This window comes from Homalodisca vitripennis, chromosome 1, assembly GCF_021130785.1.
Source record: "Homalodisca vitripennis isolate AUS2020 chromosome 1, UT_GWSS_2.1, whole genome shotgun sequence".
Lineage (NCBI taxonomy): Eukaryota > Metazoa > Arthropoda > Insecta > Hemiptera > Cicadellidae > Homalodisca > Homalodisca vitripennis.
Window position 1 is genome coordinate 90,362,112 of NC_060207.1, and position 23,343 is coordinate 90,385,454.

Here is a 23,343-nt window from a genome sequence, read left to right on the forward strand (position 1 = left end):
CGTGCGTGTAGTGTACACAAGCAGTCTTCTGGTATGTATGACTTATTTTATACTTTTACACTTCTATTGGAAATCCGTTGCCAAATGTTGTAGCTTAATTTAATTTAGTTATACCTGAAGAAGATGATAGATGTCAATCCTCAAAACGTACTTTTATTTTTATTGTAACAAATAACGATGGCAAATGTCCGAAATCCTATCATCCTTTCAAAGCTTCCATCGTCAATAACAACTTCAAACAAAGTACAAGGTAATAATATATTTGATTTATTTACTACAAATGCACAACGGTACATATTTTAATGAAACACTAAGAAATCAATATGTTTACAAGAAACTCATGATTGTCTTCTTTTTTCAACTATTCAAATCCAATCGATTGTTTTTGCCAGGGGACGGAACCAGGACCTATGAAGTAGGTAGCAAGCTTGTCTCTTTTATCAGACGCACTCTTAGAGGAAGGGTTTGTTGAGCGGTCAACGGTCAAGGACGGCAAAGAAGTGGGGGTTGACCGCCACCTTCCAGGGTGAATGACCCCCGTTTCTGTCAACGCTTCCTTTTTCCAAATAAGTTGTGGACGATGTAGTGCGGAACCAATTGTGAAGTATGCATGTGCACTGAACAATCAAGTCTACTGTTGGAAGGTTGAGATCGATGGATTTCTCAAATATTCTGAACCGTGATGCCAAAATACAGAACGCGTTTTCAACAACCCTACGAGCCCGTGATAAGCGGTAATTGAATAAACGCTCTTCTAGTGTCAAGTTCCTTTTAGAGTAGGGTTTCATCACATTTATGCTGAGTGGAAAGGCATCATCTGCTACTATTACATAGTCATTCGGCCAATTAAACTGATTTGAATCCATAGCTCTCTTTAGTGAAGATAGTCGGTAGACGCTGCTATCGTTTGCTCTGCCGTTTGATCCAACATCGATGTACAAAAAACGGTAATCTGCATCTACTAATGCCAGCAAAATTATGCTGTAACCTCCTTTGTAGTTGAAGAACTCAGAGCTAGATCCAGGTGGTCTTTTTATCGCGACATGCTTCCCATCGAGGGCTCCACAGCATGATGGAAAATTCCATTTTACATTGAAGCTTCTTTGTATGTTTTCCCATTCACGTGTAGTGCTTGGTACCTAAAAACAACATTTGTATTAGATAGTGTACATAAATAACATTGACACTAATAGTGATAGCCTTTTATGTTGCAGGCTGATTGTGATAACACTACGGACCAGGACTTCATAGAGGAAACATTAGTGGAGGTGGAAGAGACTGATAACACTCAAATCGAGAGCCAGCTGGATGAAAATACAGATCAGTCTGTTGAAAAAACAACTTTTGTTCCTCCACATAATATTAAAAAACGACGAGTCAGTAAGTTGGCCAAAGTCGAGCAATCAATTGCAAAACTACAAAAGATAGCAGAAAACCGACCAAAAAGTACAGCTTCTGCAAGTAAAAAGCAAGATGAGTATGATGCGTTTGCTCAACACATGGCTACCCAGTTGAGGACCCTCCCGCTCAGAAGCTTTATTATCCTGCAAGAACAATTTCAAAGCCTAATAACTAAAGAAAGGCTCAAGACCATGAACCCACCCCCATCACCAATCATGTCGACAGGCAGCAGCTACGATGACAATGATGACAGCGAACTGCAACCTTACTCTCAGAGTATTTTTCAAGATCATGGCACGTTTTATACAGAATTAAACTAAAACTGTACTACATTCTTTCAATTTTTTTCATTCTATTCACATTTTTTGTACGTTACAAATCAAACTTTGAATACATATAATTGAAATATATATTTCGTACAACATTCCGTTCTTTTAATTTCACCTAACAAACTAGTGTATGATACATTTTTAAATAAAACTTTTACATTGCAAAGTGAGTTCTACTTTTAATAAACCTTAAAGTTTGTAGGTATAAGTTACGTAGCGAAGTAGGCCTACGTAGGCTTAAGTTGTGTCAAATTTGTATATTTTAAATTGAAAATTGTATGTTTTTTCTAAACATTAAGTAATTTAAAGAATGCGTTGGATCTGCTTACCTCCATAAAGCTCTTCAAGCAGGTCACAATGGCTTTCATAACATCAGGTAAAAAAATCGAAATTGTAGGTGCTGGTATGCGAAATAGCAATGATAGCGACTGCAAACTGTCACCTGTAGCCAGAAAATGCAGAGTTGTTTCAAGCTTTTGTCTGGGGGTCAATGCTTTACGCATTGGAGTACTTTGCTTACGAATTATGGGTTCTACCATATGTAGCAGCTCCTCAAACTTTTCGACACTCATACGTAAATGTTTTTTTAAAATCCAGAGGATCTTCCATTGCGAGTTCGCGAAAAAGAGTTGCAGATGCACCAAATTCATGTCTCCTGTCGACCCACTTCTTCACCCAAACTCTTTTCCTATTCAAAACAGATCGCAATTCTTCACTTAAAAGTACAACACATTCTTGAATTGCTTCATTAAAAGCTTCGCAATATTCTTCATCACAATCCGACATGATCTCACAATAGACTGGCCTACTGGCCGACAGTACAACCGATATACTTGCTGCCAATAACTTTCCCTGTGTAAATGGAAATTGGTGGAAAGTGACGTATTGTCAAGTACTGGCCGCCAGTAACTTGCTGTTTCTACTTTCACCGTCTATAAGCCGCTTAAAGCGGCTCTAGTTCACTTCCTCTTAGTAGTACACCTGATGAGACAATAAAAATACCTCCTCATCTAGATTACATCATTTTTTTAATCTAGGTGTCTCTGATGTCGAAACAATATAAAGAGTTCATTTTGAGCTTCTTCATCGCAAACTCTATTTTGGATCTCTTCAGACGAACATTTCATAAGAATGTAATTTCTACATGAAAGAAAGCATAAACATTCACCAACAAAAACTGATGTAATTATTTTATTTTTCAACCGATTTCAACAAATTTATGCCAACCTCTTATGAAACACCCTGTAAATAAAGATTTCATTCTAGCTTCTGTTTTAATCACTATTACAGGCTATAGTCCAGTCTTGAAACAGCAATGAAAGTTTTACTATAATAGGCCTATCACAAAATTAGTTTCGCCGAAGTGATAACTTTGAAAAGTAATCATTTTAAAACAATGTGCAAATTCCTAACAGTGGTTAGGATCAAAATCAGGTATTGATCATTCCTTGTTTATATTTAACACAATTCTAAGAAACCGTTTCTAAAAGCTGCTAAGATTTTTAATTAAAAAGTGGAAGTGAATTGTATTACTAAAATTTCAATAATGTCGCTGATTATGTTACTATTAAGATAAACAGTTAAACCGATTACAAATGTCTTCTCTGCCCTTAATCATTGACAATGGCAAGGTACACAAAACTACTTGGTTTACAACAAAGTATGATTATGATTGTTTATTTTTGCAACTTCTGCAAATGCGAGAGCGTCAGTCCCGACCTACAGCCATTGCTGGACAGACTGAACCTTGACGAAAAGTACCACGGATTGGCAAATGAGATGTACAAGGAGGCTGATAAGACGTTGACTCAAGATAAGGATCCTCTGAAGCACATTGAAGGATTGAACTTGAGCGTTAGAATGTTACTGGGATCTATTCCGGGACCTGATAAGCTGATAGGAACAGAAGCAGAAATGATGGGTAAGAAAATATTACAGTTTGCAAAGGAAGAGTTTGGAAAACACGAAATTGCAGAATCTTTATTGAGGTCGAAATATAACATGACTGAGGAAGATATATTGAAATTTAAGAATTTGTACAATGACACTAAAGAGTGTGTGGATAAATTAAATGTTTTATTTGACTGTGTGTAGATCCAGTTGTATTAATTAATTTGTGTGTATCTTACCTTTGCGTATCTTACCTTTTTAGGAAGCAGGTTATAAAATAATCTTAAATGCCTTTTAAGTTTATTACTTTACCTAGTTTAAATTATTAACTGTGATAGTACGAATCTAATACTTTATCAATAAAAAAAATATTCTAATCCATGTTATGAAGCGGTGTTGCTATTAAAACAAGTATTATATACATAAAAAAATGTAAAAGAATGTGACGTAGAACTACCAATATAAATTACTAAATAATAAATATTTTTATTAGTTACCATTATCCGATATTGGTTATGGTAAAGGCCCAAAGCCTTATATATAAAGTGTCAAAATATATAGATAATAATGTGTAAAAAGTTTGTTTTTGGCGATGGAAGGATTGTGCATTTAACAGGGATTTTTTCGTGAATTTTCCATTGTTCAGTGATACAAAAAGTTTATAAGTTTACGTTTCGAGGTCTTCAATCTGATCACTTCCTTGGGTAGATAACTACTGCATGGCGCTCATGAGTGGAGTAGTGAGTAGTGAAATAAATAAAATTATTTATTTTCTTTGATTCAATAAATAATTGAAATTATAAATTTGTAATTTCAATAAATTATTATAATTTGGCTATATCTTGTCTTTAATTGGAATAGTTTAATGTTTTCATAGTATTATTATCATATTGTTTCAGTCATTTTTCTTGTTTTATTTTTGTCCATTATAGTATTTTAATTTGTTAGTATTTCTAATGTTTGTAATTATTTAAATGTGATTTTAACATCTATATATATAAAAATGAATGTTTGTATGTTTGTCCTTTATGGAATCGTGAACTATTGGACCGATCATGATGAAAATTTGTACGTATATGTATTTTTCCACGGAGAAGGTTTATAAGCTATGCCCATCCCTTTCCCGATTCAGGATTCCGCCCCACTGGTTACAGAAATACCCATAAGAAATGCATTGCAGCAAACATATGTTAACGTCTTTTCAAATTTTTAATCAGCTGTTCTTTGTAAACATATATTACACTTATAGTTTTAAAGCATAGAGTAAGCTTAAGAGAAACGACAAATTTTGTTTAAACTGTTTCTGCAATCACTGTTAAACATAGACTTTACTATCCAGATAATACAATTCAAATTTGACGTAAAAATTCACCTTTAACTGCAATATTTATTTAATATAAACCATGCTCATGCTTGATCAGAAGAGCAATGCAGATATCATAATTACTATCTTACGTTGGCTACAAATATAAAGAATGTTATAAAATCAACCTTAGTTGTTTTTTTTTGACAGAAGTATGGTTCTCAAAACTCCGTGTGTACATATTCTCTCGATCGAGACAACAAAGCAAGCTCAATCGTGGCATCGGAGATATAACTAATTTAATCTAAAATTTATTATAGTAAAAAAAAAAAAATTACTAAGTAATATAAGGACTTCGGTTCTTAAGATTTGCGTGCGAAGCCGTGGGTAACAGCTAGATAGAGGCAGGAATATGGTACATACCTTCATAATACGCCCAAGAGGCTCACGATGGAACGACTATCAATTATCTCAGCAATGTTTAGAATGTGATAGAAAAAGAATAAGTGAATATAGTGTACTGTTTTCAACGGGAAATTGCGTGCGAAGCCGCGGGCAACTTTTGCAAAAAATTATTGAAATGCGCAGCAAAGCGCGCCGGGCCCGCTAGTTGCTTAATATTATTAATTGTATTGCTACTTTTATAGCTATCAATTTATTTCATTTGTTTAAACTACTGTACATGCATAGTATTAATAACAACAAATACAAAAGAGTCCGCCGCCTTCCAATAGTTACCGTTAACATAAATTAGGAAATTGAGTTAAATAATACACTTTTTATATGCACTATAATTTTGTTAAAAAATAATATGATTAACACTAAATTTCGATATTTTCTAAATTTCTAGTACTGATGGACTAGGTTAATTATATTGTTAACAACGATTAAAATGACACCCTTAAGTTGAATAAGGAACATGAACACAATGCGGACATCGATGCGACACTGGGCAAGCAGGCACTACGGTAGAGGGGTGAGGAAAGTATAACTGAATATTTTTGGAATGTTCAATGAATTCGCTCGAATATACCCCGCTCCCCCTTACCCCCCGCTACTTAATAATACAAACACTTTTTATTAAAACTGAACTTAAAATACTGATCAAAATAGGTCTGCACGCAATAACCAACTGATAATTAAGTAGTAGCCAACAGTAAAATTAGCGATTGTCACAACAGAAACAAGATTGTGACAATCTGTGAACGAATGTAGGTCTTTCTGAACTGAAATTAATTCCGCTGTAACGTATCACGGAGACACTGCATAGATCAAGGAATCTCGGCACAAACCAGAGGTAGGCCTTATTTATGATTTTAGAAACGTTCCAGTCTGTTAAATTATACTCATTTAAAGATTGTCTTACAACGATGTTATGTGTGATTACTGTTTGTTAAAGGAAAGCATGCCATATATTTTAATTTTAATTATGACTATCAAACTAAGCCAATTCAAAATTTTACTTTACATGTCTCAAAATCTAAAGTTATCTTTTAAAAACTTCTTCAAAACTCTTTGTGTTTACATCCTACAATATATCCTAAAGTACAAAAAGTGTTTTAGTTGATTTTGAGAGATGCTCCGTCTTTGGAGGTGCCCTTCATTTTGAATGACTCTGCCTAAGTTTATTTTTGACTTAAAAACTTAACCGACAGCCTTTTTTTATTAACCATCTGTAGGTTGTTTTAACACATATTTAGATGGTTTATATGAGAAGATTACTTATATTTCGTTCCTACTTAAAGACTTTTCTAAAAGTATTGGTATTGAAAGCAAAATGACAAGTCACCTTTAAACCAAATCGTGCAGAGGCTGCACACAACCTTTTGCATTGACAACACAACATAAAATTAAAGCAAACGATAGCTCTAAAAGATTCGCTTTCATCAGATAAGAAATATACCTCAATATAATATCAACAATGAAGTCTTGCCTGCTTTACTAGTGTTAGCTCGCTGCTTCTAGTAGACTATATTCGACAAGATAATGGTGAACCTAATTGAATGTGTAGTCTTTCTTGTCAGTGTCACAGTGGACGTTGAAGGTGTAGACTTCGACTTCCAAGGATTCTATCAGGCAGATACCCGGTTTACCCCGGATAACGAGACCGACCACTTGGGAATAATGGAAAATCTTAACAAGAACGTGCGAAGAATGTTGGCGGCTCTTGAACGACAAACTATGGCCGAAATGAACAAACTGGCCCTCGAAGCGATCACTCTTGGGCAGAACGTGCTTCACTCTGCAGAACTCCAGTTTAGGAAATACGCCCAACCTGAAAGGTTCACTCAATATATGGACTCTAAAAATGTGGAAAGGTTCATGGAAGCACATAGAGATACAAGATACTGTTTAGAAAAAATAGATTCTATTTTTGAAAAACTTCCAGGAGTATTAATGTAAGATAGTTTATTGCGTGTTAGGTCATAATAATTTTGATAACAACTATTTTTATAAATCCAATTAAAACAGTTAAAATCTAAAGATTTTAAAAATTTATTATTTATAAGATAGTTTTTCGCGAGGAGGAAATTTATCTCCCTTCATACACACAAAACTTGTGCTTTCAAGTGTGAAAGACAAGCAATTTCTTAAAGGATTGAAACCTATAAAAGGATAACTATCTGAATAAAGAATCTCATTGAAACCAAATTTAAATTGTGTCATCGTTATGTTCTTGTGTAAGTAATTGGTGGACGAAGAAATATGGGGATTTTGCATACAAAATCTACTTTAATGAACCCAAGATCGAAGGGGCTTGTAAAAATTAAAACAATTTTGGGAAACTGTTTTTAGACAATATTTTATCTTGGTGGGGTAATTGGCCGCGTTATCTTTTTCTAAAGGTGGCAATCCTAGGCCAATGCGGAGTATCAAGTGCCGGACGTCCGGTTTGTAAAAATCCACTGTGATTTTGTGGTGTTGTTTTGACGGCATGTCACTGGAAGAGTGGAAGGTGGGTGTAATTATACGATTATCACTTACATTGTTATCAAGACACTTCACGTGTTTCAACAAAACGTTTAAATAGAGATGAATGCTGAATAATTTAAATCCCATTGCGTAAGTATTTTTGACAGCTCTGAATTTACTTAATTTAAAATCAAGCACATCTTTGGGCAATGTGCTTAATGACGTGGATCAACATTTGCTAAACGAGAACTTGTCTTTATAGCAAATATTTTTGTTTTTATTTTTTAAATCAAATTTAATTCCAAAGCTTACAAATACAACCTCCAAATTATACCTTACAAAAATAACCAATATCTGTATTGGAAAATCAAACTCTGATTATCGTATCTTTCGAAATATACATAAAAGATGAATTTCTGTGTGATTTTTTCAACACATTTTGAGAAAAGCAATAAAACGTAGCTCTTTCTTTCGCGGGCATGTGCGCTCGGCCCTACTTCTTTGTGTAAATGTCACTGATGTAAATTAACATTATTTCTTACATAACACCAATTAGTAGCCTACCTTAGTTTGAAGTTTATTTTTGACGATGGAAGGATTGTGAAGGAAACAGGATTTCTCCGGACATTTTCCATCGTTCAGTCTGTTTCCTTCACAATTAGTATCTCATATGTTTGTTGTCATATGCAACTTTTGGCAATGTAATAGTTGTAACAGTAAAACAGCTGTTTTACTTTGATCCACGGAGAGCAAAAATCTTTAGTCTTTTTTATAGTTATAATATGTAGAGTAAAGGGGTGGGGGTGATGTACTTTCTTCAACTTTTTCTATTTCCTTATATTTGTTAACTGAAAACAGTAAATATGTAGCTCGATATAATCAAATTTTTCACATGTCCCAACAAAATAGTTATAGTTCAAAATTTAAAACAACTCATTTCGAAGACATTGATTTAACTACTGTATTGATGTTTTTGCTATGGGTGATATGTGAATCGAACCTATCGGGGTATTTGGTATTGTAAATGCTTCTATAAGTATTTTGGTTTTTGATACAAATTGTAATTTTTACTGTTCTGCACTATACGTTGTATGAGTCAGTTCGTTTTTCTAGAGATTGATAACTCATTGATGATTGGTTGTCATCTGAGGCTAAAATATAAAACAGCGTTGTAACTAGGAACTCATATCAAATCTATACATGTTTCACTTCAGAAACTTAAATATTGATGTCTCAAAGGTTATTAATTGTTAAAAATTCGATTCCACTCGCATACCAATGTATGTGACAAAATTAATATTTACTAAGAACATTGTTCAGACTTAATTTACAAATCGTAACAATATTTCCTTATCAGAATTAATTGTACATTCATTGTGATTACAATAATGGTTTTGTATGGTAGAACTTGATTAAACAGAACAAGATTATTTGTCCACTTGACATATCTGTTAACTTGACAAACTTAATACATTCTTTTTCGTTTCATCCTTATATTATCTAAAACTCTATTAAATGTCAATACCTAATATAATGTTTAATATTAATACCTAAAAAATACGTTATTAAGTGTGTTTTGAAATGTAACATAATTATAAATACAGTTGAAAATATACATTCTTGTTATGGCAATAATTATTATTACATTATACTTTATATTACTTGTTGCGTCAGAAAATCAAGACTCAAAAGTGCTACCGAAATTGCAGTATGTACAAGAGCTCTTTGACCGTTTAAGTTTGTCTAAAGTGTTTCCTGTTATAAAAGACCGAGCAATCGATGAAATAGAAAAAAATAATTTAACTCAACCCAACCTGCTGAGAAAAATGGAGTACACGAAAAAAGAAATGCAACATGTGTTGTGTGTAATGAATGTTCGTAAAAGGTTTTTCAAACGGAAGACATTAATTTTAGTAAAACGCTTACTAATGGAATTAAGGCAAGAAATCCGAAATATGGCTCTGAAACCAAGCAAGTTGAGAAAATTGTACGATATGAATTCTGATGAAATACAAAAGTATTATGCACTTCTTATAGAATTAAAATCTATATTTGGCTTAGTTGATATTACGTTTAATCAAATTGAATAACATTGAAGCAGATTATTTTTGACGTATTGTATGTTCATTTTTATTCTTCTAGGATTGTAATGGACAATAGAACTTGGTAAAACTGTCACTTTCATATAAAATGAAGTGCTAACCTCAAACACGCATTATAATAATTTAGGGAACATTTAAGACTATATTACCCAAAGTTTAAGGATGAATGGTATTCCAAAACCGATTGTCACTATTAATATAAAAAACAAAGCAACTCTTGAATGTTCTTCACCTTCTTTAGAGTATAGCTTAAAAACGACACTCTCCAAAACAAAGATATCACATAATTTACACTTCGTTTACATTGTCAATAATGCCCTCTTGCTGTAATCGTTCGGTCAACATTTTTGAATACTCGATCCTGAGATGCCTCCAGATATCCTGTGTTTCATTGAGAAGTTCGTACATGGTCGTCAGATCAGTGATGCTCCAGCCATAAGTGTCTTGTAGTTCCTGATCATCCATCCGCCTCACCAAGAACCTCGGACCGTTCCGTTCCCACAGAATCTCGGCGATCGTCGCAACTTTCATATCTTTTTGCATAAAGAGACTCAGTATTTTACTCAGCGTCGAGTTGTACAAGCGGATATTGTTCAGTAGCAGATTGCCAGTCCCGGGGAGAGGTTTGGATAACAATCTGACAATAGTTCTGTCTACAGAATAGAGGTTCACATCATCACCTGCGACTATACTGACCAATATGAATATTATAGTTGGTGCTAGTGACTTTCTTCTCAGTAGAGTCATGCTTACTGGTATTGTTATCTACATTTACTACATTGATATACAATAAAACATGAAGATAAGAACTGAAACTATTATTCAGAGCAAAATAAAATAGTTCGCCATTAAAATAATTTATATTGCCATATGTCTAAATTATTCAAAAGCTTTTCATGATATTATAAAGACATTATGCGTTTGATGTTTTGTGCTGGATTAGTGTACAGATATATTGTTGGATTTTGTCAACTCTCCTTTTCGAAAGGGTCTGTTTTATAATTGATCCAGAACTTTAGAAAAACTAATATAGTGTTGTTCCGGTGTAGAAACTTTGGATTTGTTAGAATTAGGTTTTTTAAAGATGTGACATTTGCGGACAATTAAAAATAGTCTGACTGTCAAATTCACCGTCACCGGCTTGTTCTCGTGGTTACTGAGGCAACGTCATTAAGTTTTATTTATTTTTAATGGGAGTGAATTTACAAGGATGATATGTATTGCAATATGTACTGCGTGTAGGCATTTACATGCTTAAACTATTAAACAAGGCATGAATCATAACAACAGCATAACAGGTCGATGGACAATCAGGTCGATCAAAGAACTACGAAGGTGGGTGGAGCGTAGGCATTTGTACCTAACTGTTTTTGGTAGACCATAACAATTTCCAGCTTACTTGTTCCAAATGGGCAAGTTCTGGTACTCGGGACAAGAAGCTGGTCACACCTTCTCAACTAACTGTGGTGCTATCAACTAACTCTCGTCCGACTTTATTATTAGGAACATTGTGTTTGATTTTCAATCCCTGATCAATGTCTCTGTATATGTAGAGAGAACTGAAAACCAAGAAAACAAAAAAAGTAATATGTAATCGACGTTGCCATATCTCATCGTAATATAATTACAATAGACATCCACTGAGAATGTACTGGGCACTCTCTTGGAGTAATGCGGAGTAAACCAGAAGGTTTTGAAGTGGAAAAATCCTCTTCGCCAGTTCAGTGCTGCGAACGCTGTTATATGTAATGGCATTTCCCATATCATCTTGTAAAATCCTAGTTTCAACATATATTATTAAGTGTTCAGTTTTCTCACAATTAATATGCACAATTAATATGAAAATACCATAAGTTACAATGAAATACGATCTTTGTTCGACCTGATTTAGGGTGTTTGGTTAGGTTACCAATGCCGTCTCTGCAACTGCCTGTGTTCGGACACTCCACAGACTCGCATTTCTCGCGTTAAGGCCTGTCGCACTTCGTAAATCACAAAGCACAATTACCAGCATATTGTAAAATGTATTTTTTTTTATTGGTAATACTTCAAATATAATGAAAATTTTCATGTTTAATAAAATGTTGAGCTTTACTATAAAAAAATTGTATATCTAAAAAATTGCAAATTAACCACATATTGTAAATTTAATGTACATGATTGATCTATATATCTAACAGTATACACAAGTCATCACTCAAGATTTGTATATTACTATGAATTTTACTTTTGAATTTTGAAAACCGTTATTGAGTACAATGAAGGCATAATAATGGTATTGTTAGAAAATAAAAATCTACGTAGTGAACAAACACTCTTTATACAGTGTTTACACATTTGTTCAAAGTTATCGATTGAAAATCTATTACTGTATTACTTAAAAAACAATATAATGTAAAGAATCTTCTTCTTATAAATTAAAATGAATAGCGAAATATGTTGGTAAGCGCAAATCTCGATGACGGCTCGACCAATTCAGTTAATTCTTTTTGTAAAATGTCCATTGAAATCAGAGGAAGGTTTTTATGAAACAAAGTTACCTGGAATATTTTGGAATTCAGAAACAATTGTAGTTTTTACGTTTCATAATTCAAATTAAACTGGCATTAAACAGCTGTTGACAGCTATATAGTTCGACACACTTTCTGAAACATCTGTTTACATTTGAATTTTATCAATAATAAGTAAACAGTGCTTGATCGGTAGTGTAATACAGATATTAAATAAAACATTAATATATAAATTTTACTCCAGATTGCGCCAGTGACGAATTAAAATCATCTAATGCATTAAAATACTGTTATAAAACTAACCTCAACAAAGTTATGAATGTTTTCACATAAGTTACTTTAAACTGGTGGGCTTCCTTGACATTATGATATTACATTTTAACAATGGCTTATGGAAAAACAGAGAAATGAATGCCTCAACGATTCATTCTTTCCCTGGCTACAGTCCAAAAAACAAGTGTAACGCAAAACTTTAATAACGATTATTTTTTAATGTTGCATAACCTTAATAAGGATTTCCCCCTTATACCGAAAGTACATAAGATACAGGTAGGACTTCCCCCTAGGTCGTAATAGGCTTTTCAGTCCTACTTATGTGCGTATTTTCTTCATCAGGACAAGGTAAACTCAACTAGATCACCACGATGTTAACCAAAATAGATTTCTGAGAACTAGATAATCGAACGTATAAATAGTATTTTGATCGAGGTAATATGGCAAGCTAAACTGTGACATAGGTAAGTGAATTTAAACGGTCTTAAGTAGGCACTTTTTAACCGAAGTAGGCATCTCGGTCCTACGTAGCCTATATATATATATATATATATATATATATATATATATATATATATATTTTCTTCATCAGAACAACAAAACAAACTCTACTATGGTACTGGAAATATCTTTGCCTTGGAAATAACATGAAATATATGACAAGGACTGGAAATATATGCTGTTTTACCGAAGTAAGTTTCCAAGACCTGTGTGATCCGAGGTTTGTGTTTTCTTAATCGGGATAACAAGGCAGATTCAGCTGTGACGTTATGTATATAATTAATTAGAACCAGAAATGCTCTTACACGTGCCAAACATGATATAATAATTCAGTTAAACTCTGATACTATTCACCATGAACTTAAATAATATCTACCTGATGTATGCCTACGTTTTAAAATTTTTATAGGACTCCCATTGCTTTTACTAAGTAATATAAGGACTTCGGTTCTAAAGATTGCGTGCGAAGCCGCGGGTAACAACTAGTTAACTAAATAAAAGTATAAAATATTTCACAGTTTGTATACAATATATGCCTATACAATAAATACTGCATGATTTTGAAACCTTTCCAGTACTCACTTAGCATCCATGCATTAATGTTATATACCTTCAACATTAACTGTGGCACCTTGCTTATTTGTGAGTTTCAGATTATAAATGTAATGTCACGTTGATATTTTTACATTATATGACAAATGTAAAAACATTATCATCCACATTAGTATTTCAAACTATAATGAAATACTTACTGTTTCATGTTTTTATTTGTGTTCTGTATTTGCTAGTTGAAAATGCGTTCCAGCAACGCTCATTATTGGGAAGAACTGAAGAGGAAATACTACATAAACTTGTAAAACCGTCTCCTGGCGAAGGGAGGATCTTGATCTCGCTGCTGAAGAAGTATACAACGGTATTGGAGGAGCTACTGGGAGCATACAAGAGGAGTACCGGTTCTCACGTACTTGTCTCACGTATTGTCCAAAAATTGTATAACAGAAGCGGTCCTCGTTTTATTCATGTACAAGTTGACTTGGAAAATTTGAGGAAAATCCATTGGTGGTCTCAACATGAATTAAACTTTGTTAAGGAGTCTATAGAAAACACTACACAAGTATGGATGGCTTTTAAATCATATTTTGAGAAAAATGGAAACAGGACATCTTCATGGTAATAATCCCCTCCCCACACAATTACGTGTCATAGTGTCCAACTTCGGTTTAGATAGTTACTGACCTCCTTATTGTCATTAGTAAAGTATTTATTTACCCATATTGGAAAAGTGAATGTACAAAATAAAGACTAAACAATAATAAATAAGTGAAAATGTAAACAATGTAATCAATTAAAGGTGTGATTTCGACTTTTCAGCTACTTTAGTTTTCATTTGTTCTAAATTTTGTAATGTTACATCATTTAAATTTATCTTAAGTTTTAAAGTAAAGTAGTACACACTTGACACAGTTAAACACATTTAAAATGAAGATATATTAATATATTAAGAAAATAATGGAAACTATTTCATTATGTATCCTGAAATGTTTATTGTGGAAGAATAAAAATATGAGAAATTTCAGTTTTAATTTTGGTTTCATTTTTATATATTTTAATATAATTTCCAACGGTGTTGTAGCAAGACATTACATTACGCGATATAAACTAATCGTTCCGATGTTGGTCTGAACAGATAACATTATTAATGATCAAAGTGAACGTATTTAAAAGGTAATATAAATGTACAGTATGTATCTGTATTAATAGATATTTCTCATTCATACTTCAAACATGGTCGTCGTACCAGGAACCCTACAGTCATCCAATTGTAAATTTATTCTTTCGCTAATAAATTTGAAAGTACCAACATATTTTTTATAAGTAAAAGGTATAAAATAGTTAAATAAATTTTGCAAAAATGTTTCTCTCAACCTGTATACTTGCTGTGACCAAATTGTTAGAGAGGGAATTAGGCATTTCAAATAATAATCTAAAAGTTTTATAAATATATCTTGTGATTGAAATGAGTTAAAAATGTATATTTAAAAAAGTAATTTTTATTATACATATTACATACATGTATGCTTTAGTGTAAAATACTCGAAATGATTCCAAGAAATATTCTAATATCCAGCTATACAATATTTCCCTCTCATACAAAGTACAATTCCTGTAATGCAAATTGTTTTATGTAGTTTTAAATAGGACTTTCCTAACTATAAGAATAAAAATGTCAATTTTGTAATAAATCAAATGCATGTACGCTCTTTAATATAAAAAAATACTTGTGTTTGATAGATTTGGAGCTTCGATTTGTGATATCACCACATAAACACATATTAGACACATCCTTATGAATAATGTGAAGCATGGAATGATAAAGAACATTTTGGAGAGTTAAAGAGCATATAGAACACATTAGATTAAAAATGTATGTGAACATAAGAATTACAAGTCTTGAGTTTTAAAAATTACTAAAGATATTTAGTAACTTATTATTAATTGTTGTAGTGAGAGCTACAAACATTATAATAGGCTAAGCGTTACCGAAACCTGACACTCAAGGGGCTGGAAAATCTTCATTTCTGTTTGTATGTTTGTCTTTCTGTCCATACAATATCTCTAAAACAAACTGACCTAAGGTAATGTATAATTAATGCAAACATTCAAAAATAGCCTGGCATTTTTCGTAATAATACGTAACTGGTTGAGCGCACCAAATTTCATTAATAAAAACTATATTTTATTTCACAAAATATACCAAACATATCAATAGATAATTATAAAGACTACAGGATTTTCTTTAAATCCGATATCATATTGTTACACTTTTCCAACAAGTAATTAAATTGTGATCTCTGTTCGTCGTTAAATTTGAAGCTTTCACAGAGTATCTGGTTACTTATTGCTATCCTTTGAACTAATACCGCTAAGTCCGATAGTGTGACCTTCAGGTCGTCTTCCAGTTCAACGTCAAGTCCTCTTTGTATCTGTAACAACACGGTTGATCTGAAGTCACTCAAAGACCTGTGAAGTGATTTCATTTCGTACATCAGTGTTGTGTTTGGATTAAATGTCTCTCTCAGGATTTTTCTAGCCTCTTTCTCGTGATTTGTATTGAGTTCATTAAAACCCAACTCGTCTAAAACATTTCCCGTAGTTTTATCACTTCCACTATATTCAAGTAGTATAGTGTACATGAATACATATATATTTAAACATACCATTCTTTAATACAATGATTACTAAAAAGTTCTGCATATCTGTTAAAATTCACAGAGTGTTTAAGGTTTACTGATGGATAAGTAAACACTGTTAAGTTCTGGGCCCAAAACAACTCATAATTGATGTTACATTATTATGAGTCAGTAACTAAAATACTTTCTAATTTACTTTTTAGTTTTAACTCAAAGACCTACGCAAATTCTTTGAACGCACTGTTCATGACGATATATCTAGTTAAGTTCGTATTAACAGACCTAGGCTATCAACTTGAATAAATTATTTTTACAAACTGTTTAAGCAATTGCAACACATAAAAAAAAACAATGGTGTGAGTTGCTCGAATTTTGAAACTCTCAGTTCTAGACTTTACGTAATATGGGTACTGCAACATGACGTTATATAATTATGTGATTAGTATCAAACTGCCAAACAATAAATATTTTTGTCTGAGCTATATTGTTCTTTTAATTTTTCTCTGATACGCACAAAGAATACTTCTGAAATTCACATTTTGATAACAAAAACACGTGGTACATACAGTCAATTCATTACGCTGTGGAGGATGTCATGGAGGAGTGGCAAAGTTTGACAATAATTATAAATTGCGAGAGGTACTAATAATAACTTTTAGTTTTAGAGACTTTCTATAGCAAATTTAAGGGATATAATGGTGGATAATAAATACTATTTATATTGATTGTTACAATTGTACATTCTTTATTAGTTAGTTGTAGCTTGGACTAAGATTAAATGAGGTAATGAATGTTATGCTAATTCTTGAATCAGTCACAAACTGATATCTTGTAGTACGTTAAATGTTGGTAAATTGCTTTATTTAACATTAAAATTACTAAAGAAACTCCTGCATGTAGAATATTTTCACCTGTGAACTAGCCCAGATTTTAATATTGTTTTATGTTGCAGCCTTCTCCCAACTTTTGGAAGATCTCAGCTAAGTTAAGACTGAAAACATACAATGTAGTTGTGCTGAAGCCTTGACCTCCATTCCCTGGCACAAAAGTTATTTAATACTATTCCAAGTTATAATTTAATCAAACATTTTGATGAAAGTTTTGGTTAATGTCCATGGCTAACTAAAATGACCAGTCTGTTATGTTTAAAATTGTATTGGCTCTGGAACTTCCCCTCCAAATTAAAAAGCTTACGAGATCAATTAAGTTGTATTTATTCCATCGCACGTTTATGCGAATTTTGGTTAAAATCTATTCAAAAATAACGGCTTATAGAGTTTTTTTAATAAAGTATTTGAGATCCAGAGCAACAATGCCATTCCTACTGGTCTCAACAACGAACTAAACCTTACTATTTGCTAATTGAATAATTTTTGTAGAGTCTGAGATCTTACAAAATTGCATAGAGTATAAAATAAAAAATAATACTGGCAACTAAGGTTAAAATCGCAACATATTCTAAATTATTACACCTTGGTTTAACAAGTGTTTATTTTCTCGGAGTACATGTGATCAATAGGAAAACTATCCAAATTCTTTGACAACTGTTGCATAATTGACTTTTGATCAGAAACAATTATTTTATTTTGAGCTTGTTTACAAGAAGAAAGTTTTCTTACAAAATAGAAATATGAATTCTAAATTTGATAGTGACGGACTTAAAGAGCTTTACTGTGTAGCCTACTTTTAAGTAATAAAGTAAAACATTGGGATTAGATGAAAAAAATATTCAAATATCAATTTAAAGTCGTGGTGAACAATACATTTTTATCCTCAACATATTTACAGGTTAGAATATCAGTAACAACTCTTCGTTTTTCGCGTTTATATTGGTTCAGTTTAAGTTGTCTTAGATTTTATATATTTCATAACCAAAGGATGAAAAACAGTAGCTATTGACTACGACCAAAACAAAACACAAATTTTTCACAAAAGAAGATAAAAAGGAGAGAACTATAACGTTTTGTTTTCTGAAGGTTTACTGAAATGATGAAAACTCATTTTGTATGCAGCCAAATTAGAAATTCTTATTGGATACAGAGTGTTGAGTGTATAGGCAACCAATCGTTGCAGACTGAACAGATTGTTATCAGAGCTAAAGTCATCCACAGTATTTTGGGCCAAGATAAATACAGTGTATACTTTTGCTTCTGAGATATGATCCTTGTTCCACATTTAAGCAATCGAAGAGTTCTAATCATTGCAAATATAAATAATAATCCCAATAAAATACGAAACAGATGAAGATCGAAAATCAGTCTATGAAACTGAGATAATCTGTATTTCCCACTCTTTTGCAGTTCTTCGTATTGTAATGAAGATATGAACAAATACACTCTGTGACCCAAGAAGTAGCTGATTACAATACACACTAAACCCAGATCGTACATTGTCCAAAAACTTGTTACAAATGTTGTTACACCCACTGTGTTTAAAATCATAATGAGTTTTATTATTCCAAGAATTGCGTATATAATAAATATAATGTCAAAAACATTCCCATTTTGAATTATAATTGACCAGACTCGTTCACCTGAAATAATCAATGTGCTTTCCAAGTGTTCAGTTAAGAAAATAATTGAGGTAAAAACATTTTCATTGACACCATAAATTGAAATTTCAAAAAAGAACTACCTTAATTCTTGCATCCAGCCAGCCAGAATCAAGGAGATTGTAAACTGTGTCTTCAGATTCTCTTCGTTTTCGTTTCAGTTCAGCAATATAACCTCCCCCATGAAATATTTTATCAGATTCTGTAACTATACTGAGAGAACTGTTTTGTTCAGGAAATGTATATAGCCGAGTATATCCTGAAAACACAACATCTTGGTAAAAAAACCTTCTTCCACTCTGCACCATAAGCGTCTATATCTTCTGTGGACAATGAAAAATGTACATTGCAATGTATTATTATATTTTGAAAACGTATTGGAATATCACAGGTTGTCTTGACAATCCGAATCTGGTGATGTCGAGGAATTGCCCATTATTCTAAGAGCTGCGTCTCGAGTCCAGCCAATGTGTCTTCCAACTGATTGTTAGCTGTAACTTGTTGTACCATTGAGTTACATAAATTACAGGCAAAAAAGTCCTTTGGATATACTATATAGAAGAAGAGATACTTGTTGTACTCGATTTAGGTTGAACATTTTAGCTAGATTTTATATTTTTTAAAGTTATTTGTGAAATTCTCTAGAAACAGCTTTTGAAATAACACAAAATAAAGGAATGACTAAGAAACACTTTTCGAAAATATCAGTAAACGCCCACTAATTGATATTAGTGATATGCTAAAGTTAGTTTAAACATTTTTAGACAAACTTCAGCAAGTATCATGTAACCTTGAATTTTTAATAAATAGACCACGATTTAAGTTTATTTTGAAAGTTTATCATTTTCTTAGTTGGTTTAGCATTTAAATATATGGATTGTTTGTTTACAAGTTACATAGTATCCATACACTACCTGCAACAAATAAAAACTACGAATATAACCGACTCGATAATTTTGTGATATGTCAATAACTAGGATAAGAAACTAAAATGTAACAAATCTTATCTTATTCAGAAAAACTCGCAAGAATAAACATTGTTTTTTCCTTGTTTTGTTCCTTTTTTAATATAAGTAGATATGAATATGGCGGTTCTAGCTCACTTTGGGACAGACAGAAATTCCATACAAAATACTGTTTAAAGGACAATAAACGAATCTGTAAAATCAAACAGTAAGGCGGTTCTAGCTCACTTTTGGGACAGTCAGAAAATCAACGTAAAATACTGTTTAAAAGGACAATAAACTAATCTGTAAACTCACGAATGAAAAATTAACCGAATCTATAGCTGTTTTACTGTTCATTGTAGGCTTCTAATTTCTTAAGCTGTTTTTAATGAAAAAATCCAGAAATCTTCGAAATCTTTATTCTACAAAGTTAATTGTAACACAGTCTTTATCTTTAATAGTCTTCTTTCCAGTAACAACCAAGTGTAATTTTTCATTTTTGTTCAAATTCTTTAATCTTTTTTTCATCCAAAACAGTCAAAAATCTGTTCGGTAAGTGTACTTTATAATCTTCCAACTCGGCAATTATTGTAAAACCCGAATTTATCTTTCATTTTCTCCAGATTCAAAATTTTGTATTTCTTATTTTCTTCTAATTCTATTAATCTCTTGTATTCTTTGAACTTTAAAATCACCAACCTTATTCAACTCTTGTAACAGCGCCATTTACATAGAAAAAAATTAATACTTCTACACTTTTAAGGTGAAAAATCAACACTATACTTCCAAAATACACAAAAAACCGGGGTTTTGACCCTAAAAACGTGTTTTTAGGGTCAAAACCACAGCTCTTAAGGTGCATATATACTAGAGTTTTTTTGAAAAATCCTGAAAATCTACTGAATTTCTCTAATTATTGCGAATTTTTAGCTTTTAAAGTTGATAATGTGAACGATATTTCTCGAAAATTCTGTTGTAAATATATTAAAATCTTAATGAAAAATCTTGGAAAAGTTAAAGAAAAAAATATTGAAAAAATAGTATTATAGAATTTAAATTACCCCCTACCAAACCAATATAGTAATAAAAGTACTTTTATTACTATAACTATACTATTTTTTCAATAATTTTAAAGTCTTAGTTTACAGATTTTTCTATAATAAATAGAAGAATCTACAGCTGTTTTACTACAATTTGTGCTGATTTGTGTCAAAAAATCACCACTTCTCAAAATTTTAGTTTACAAATTTTTGCTCTTTAAATATGGAGCGGAAAAAGAATAGAGTGCCCATACTGCAAAAAAGATGTTTTTGAACATCATTTTACCCGACATTATAAGTCAAAGAATCATCTGAAAAATAAAGATATTTATGAAAAAGAATTAAATTATTTGAAGACTTGGGCTAAAGAGAATCAAATCGATGGTCACGAGAAGATGTATAATATAGAAAAATTGCGTGAACTAAAGTAAAAATTTCAAAGTTGAAAAGAAAAAATCTCAATCTATTTAAAGATGAAAAAATTCAATCAATCGCTGAGAAATTGTCCATTGAAACAAACGATAAAACTAAGTCTGAAATGATCGAAGAAATTGACAAAACTCTTAATGAGAAACCCGAAAATATCATTGATGTAGAAGTTTTATCCTCAATACACGGTCTTTTCAAGCAATACATTTTAACAAACTTGAACGATAATTCCATGTCAATTTACAATATCTTTCTATTTTGCGTCCAGAAATTAAAAGTTTAATCGAAAAAATGTTCAAGAAAATGTTAAAAAATAGTAAAGGATATCTCTCTTTGGAATGCGAATACGAAAGAACTTTAGTGAACGGTGAAACACAAACTTGCCCAATGTATTTTTACTATAAAAAGCAGACGAGATCTTTGACATAAAAACGACTTTATTACTAAGCAATTTAATAAATTAACACATCGAGAACAGACAAATCATCCAAATCGAGGTTCTGGATGGACATTAAAACGCTGTAAACAACTGATTTTGAGCCTTAATAAACACGAATTTATGAACGCAGGGATCATATATCGATTTACCAAAAGAAAATCAAAGATAAGAAAAGCTTGTATAAATATCAAAAATAAAGATGATTTCTGTTTTGTTTATTCTATCCGATGCGCTATTGAAAAACCCGAAAAAGAATGCTGACAGAGCAAAGCCAATACGAGAAATTTTGTAAATGACGAGATATTTTCAGGTTTCGAGTATCCAATGTCCCTTAAAAGATATACAATTATTTTGAAAAAACGAAGTCACAATTCCAAGTACAAATATCCAAAAATGTCTATAAATATCTAACAGTTTATGATGAGAAACTCAATATTGTTCCATTACAAAATTTCTGAAAAATACGACGCTGAGTTAAACATTGACTTATTGTATGTTAAACAAGAAGACAAAATCTCATTATGTTTTGATAACAGATTTAAATAAGCTCGTTTTCTCTCAGTTATCTAAGCATGAACACAAAAAATTTCTATGCAGAAGATGTTTAAGCCATTTCTACAAATCTGGAGATTTAACAGACCATTTAGAAATTTGTAAAAATCACGAAGTTTGTAAGCCAATTATGCCGTTTCCCAGGTCAAACAACAACATTTATTAATTATCCAAAAGAAATTTTCTCATCCTTACGTTATTTATATGGATTTTGAAAGCATATTAGAGAAGATTCCCACATGCAAAAAACAATCCGCAAAAAATCGATCACAACCAAGATTCAGAAGCACATTCCATATGGTTTTACTCTATACTTAGTGTCTAATGTGACCAATCGTATGTACAAGCCGATATGTTATCGAGCCAAAAATGAAGAAGATTTGCCAAATGTTCCTGCAAAATTGTTTGAAGAACTTAATAAATTATCGAAATACATAGCTAAAAAGTATAATTCTAAGAATAAAATACCTATGAAATTGACCGAAAGAAGAAGAAATTGCATATCAAAATTCAAATCTTTGCCATATTTGTGAATGTGAGGGTTTTGATAATCAAACAAGAAAAAAAGTACGAGATCATTGTCATTTAACAGGTTAAATTTAGAGGTTCAGCTCATTTATCTTGTAACTTGAATCTCAAATTTCCTCAGAATATTCCAGTTTTTCTGTCACAATATGTCATGTTACGACACTCATTTGTACATAAAAGAATTGGCTAAACAATATGGAAACGTTGATTTGATCGCAAACAACCGATGAAAAATACATAAATTATTCAGTAAATTCAGGATATGGGTATGAGTTTGAAGATGATAAACCAAGAAAGTTCATCAAGTTTTCTTTCGTAGACACGTTCAGATTTATGGCATCGTCTATAGAAAAAGTTAGCTAAAAATCTAAAGAGAGAAGACTTCAAACATACAAATCATTTTATACAAGATGGTCTGAACGCAATTTCTAGATAGACAACCAA

The 23,343-nt window shown here is 32.0% G+C and overlaps 2 protein-coding genes and 1 long non-coding RNA gene across 4 annotated transcripts; 1 reads left to right on the top strand and 2 right to left on the bottom strand.

The window, feature by feature from the left end:
- Nucleotides 1–244: 244 nt before the first annotated feature.
- On the bottom strand, nt 245–2,983 carry LOC124366451. The gene is made up of 2 exons (XM_046823020.1): nt 2,060–2,983; nt 245–1,139 (listed from the first exon to the last, which is right to left on the bottom strand). Exons 1-2 carry the CDS (start codon nt 2,378–2,380, stop codon nt 477–479), a joined length of 984 nt encoding a protein of 327 aa, XP_046678976.1. The 5' UTR covers nt 2,381–2,983; the 3' UTR covers nt 245–476.
- Nucleotides 2,984–5,544: 2,561 nt separating this feature from the next.
- Nucleotides 5,545–17,615, top strand: LOC124366478. 2 transcript variants are annotated; one of them, XR_006922814.1, is made up of 3 exons: nt 5,545–6,220; nt 14,011–17,052; nt 17,366–17,615. It is a non-coding gene; the product is annotated as an uncharacterized LOC124366478 (long non-coding RNA). The 2 variants fall into 2 exon arrangements; XR_006922815.1 differs by lacking the exon at nt 5,545–6,220 and adding an exon at nt 6,254–7,986.
- Nucleotides 15,254–20,042, bottom strand: LOC124366469. The gene is made up of 2 exons (XM_046823054.1): nt 19,048–20,042; nt 15,254–16,206 (listed from the first exon to the last, which is right to left on the bottom strand). Exons 1-2 carry the CDS (start codon nt 19,270–19,272, stop codon nt 16,006–16,008), a joined length of 426 nt encoding a protein of 141 aa, XP_046679010.1. The 5' UTR covers nt 19,273–20,042; the 3' UTR covers nt 15,254–16,005.
- Nucleotides 20,043–23,343: the final 3,301 nt, after the last annotated feature.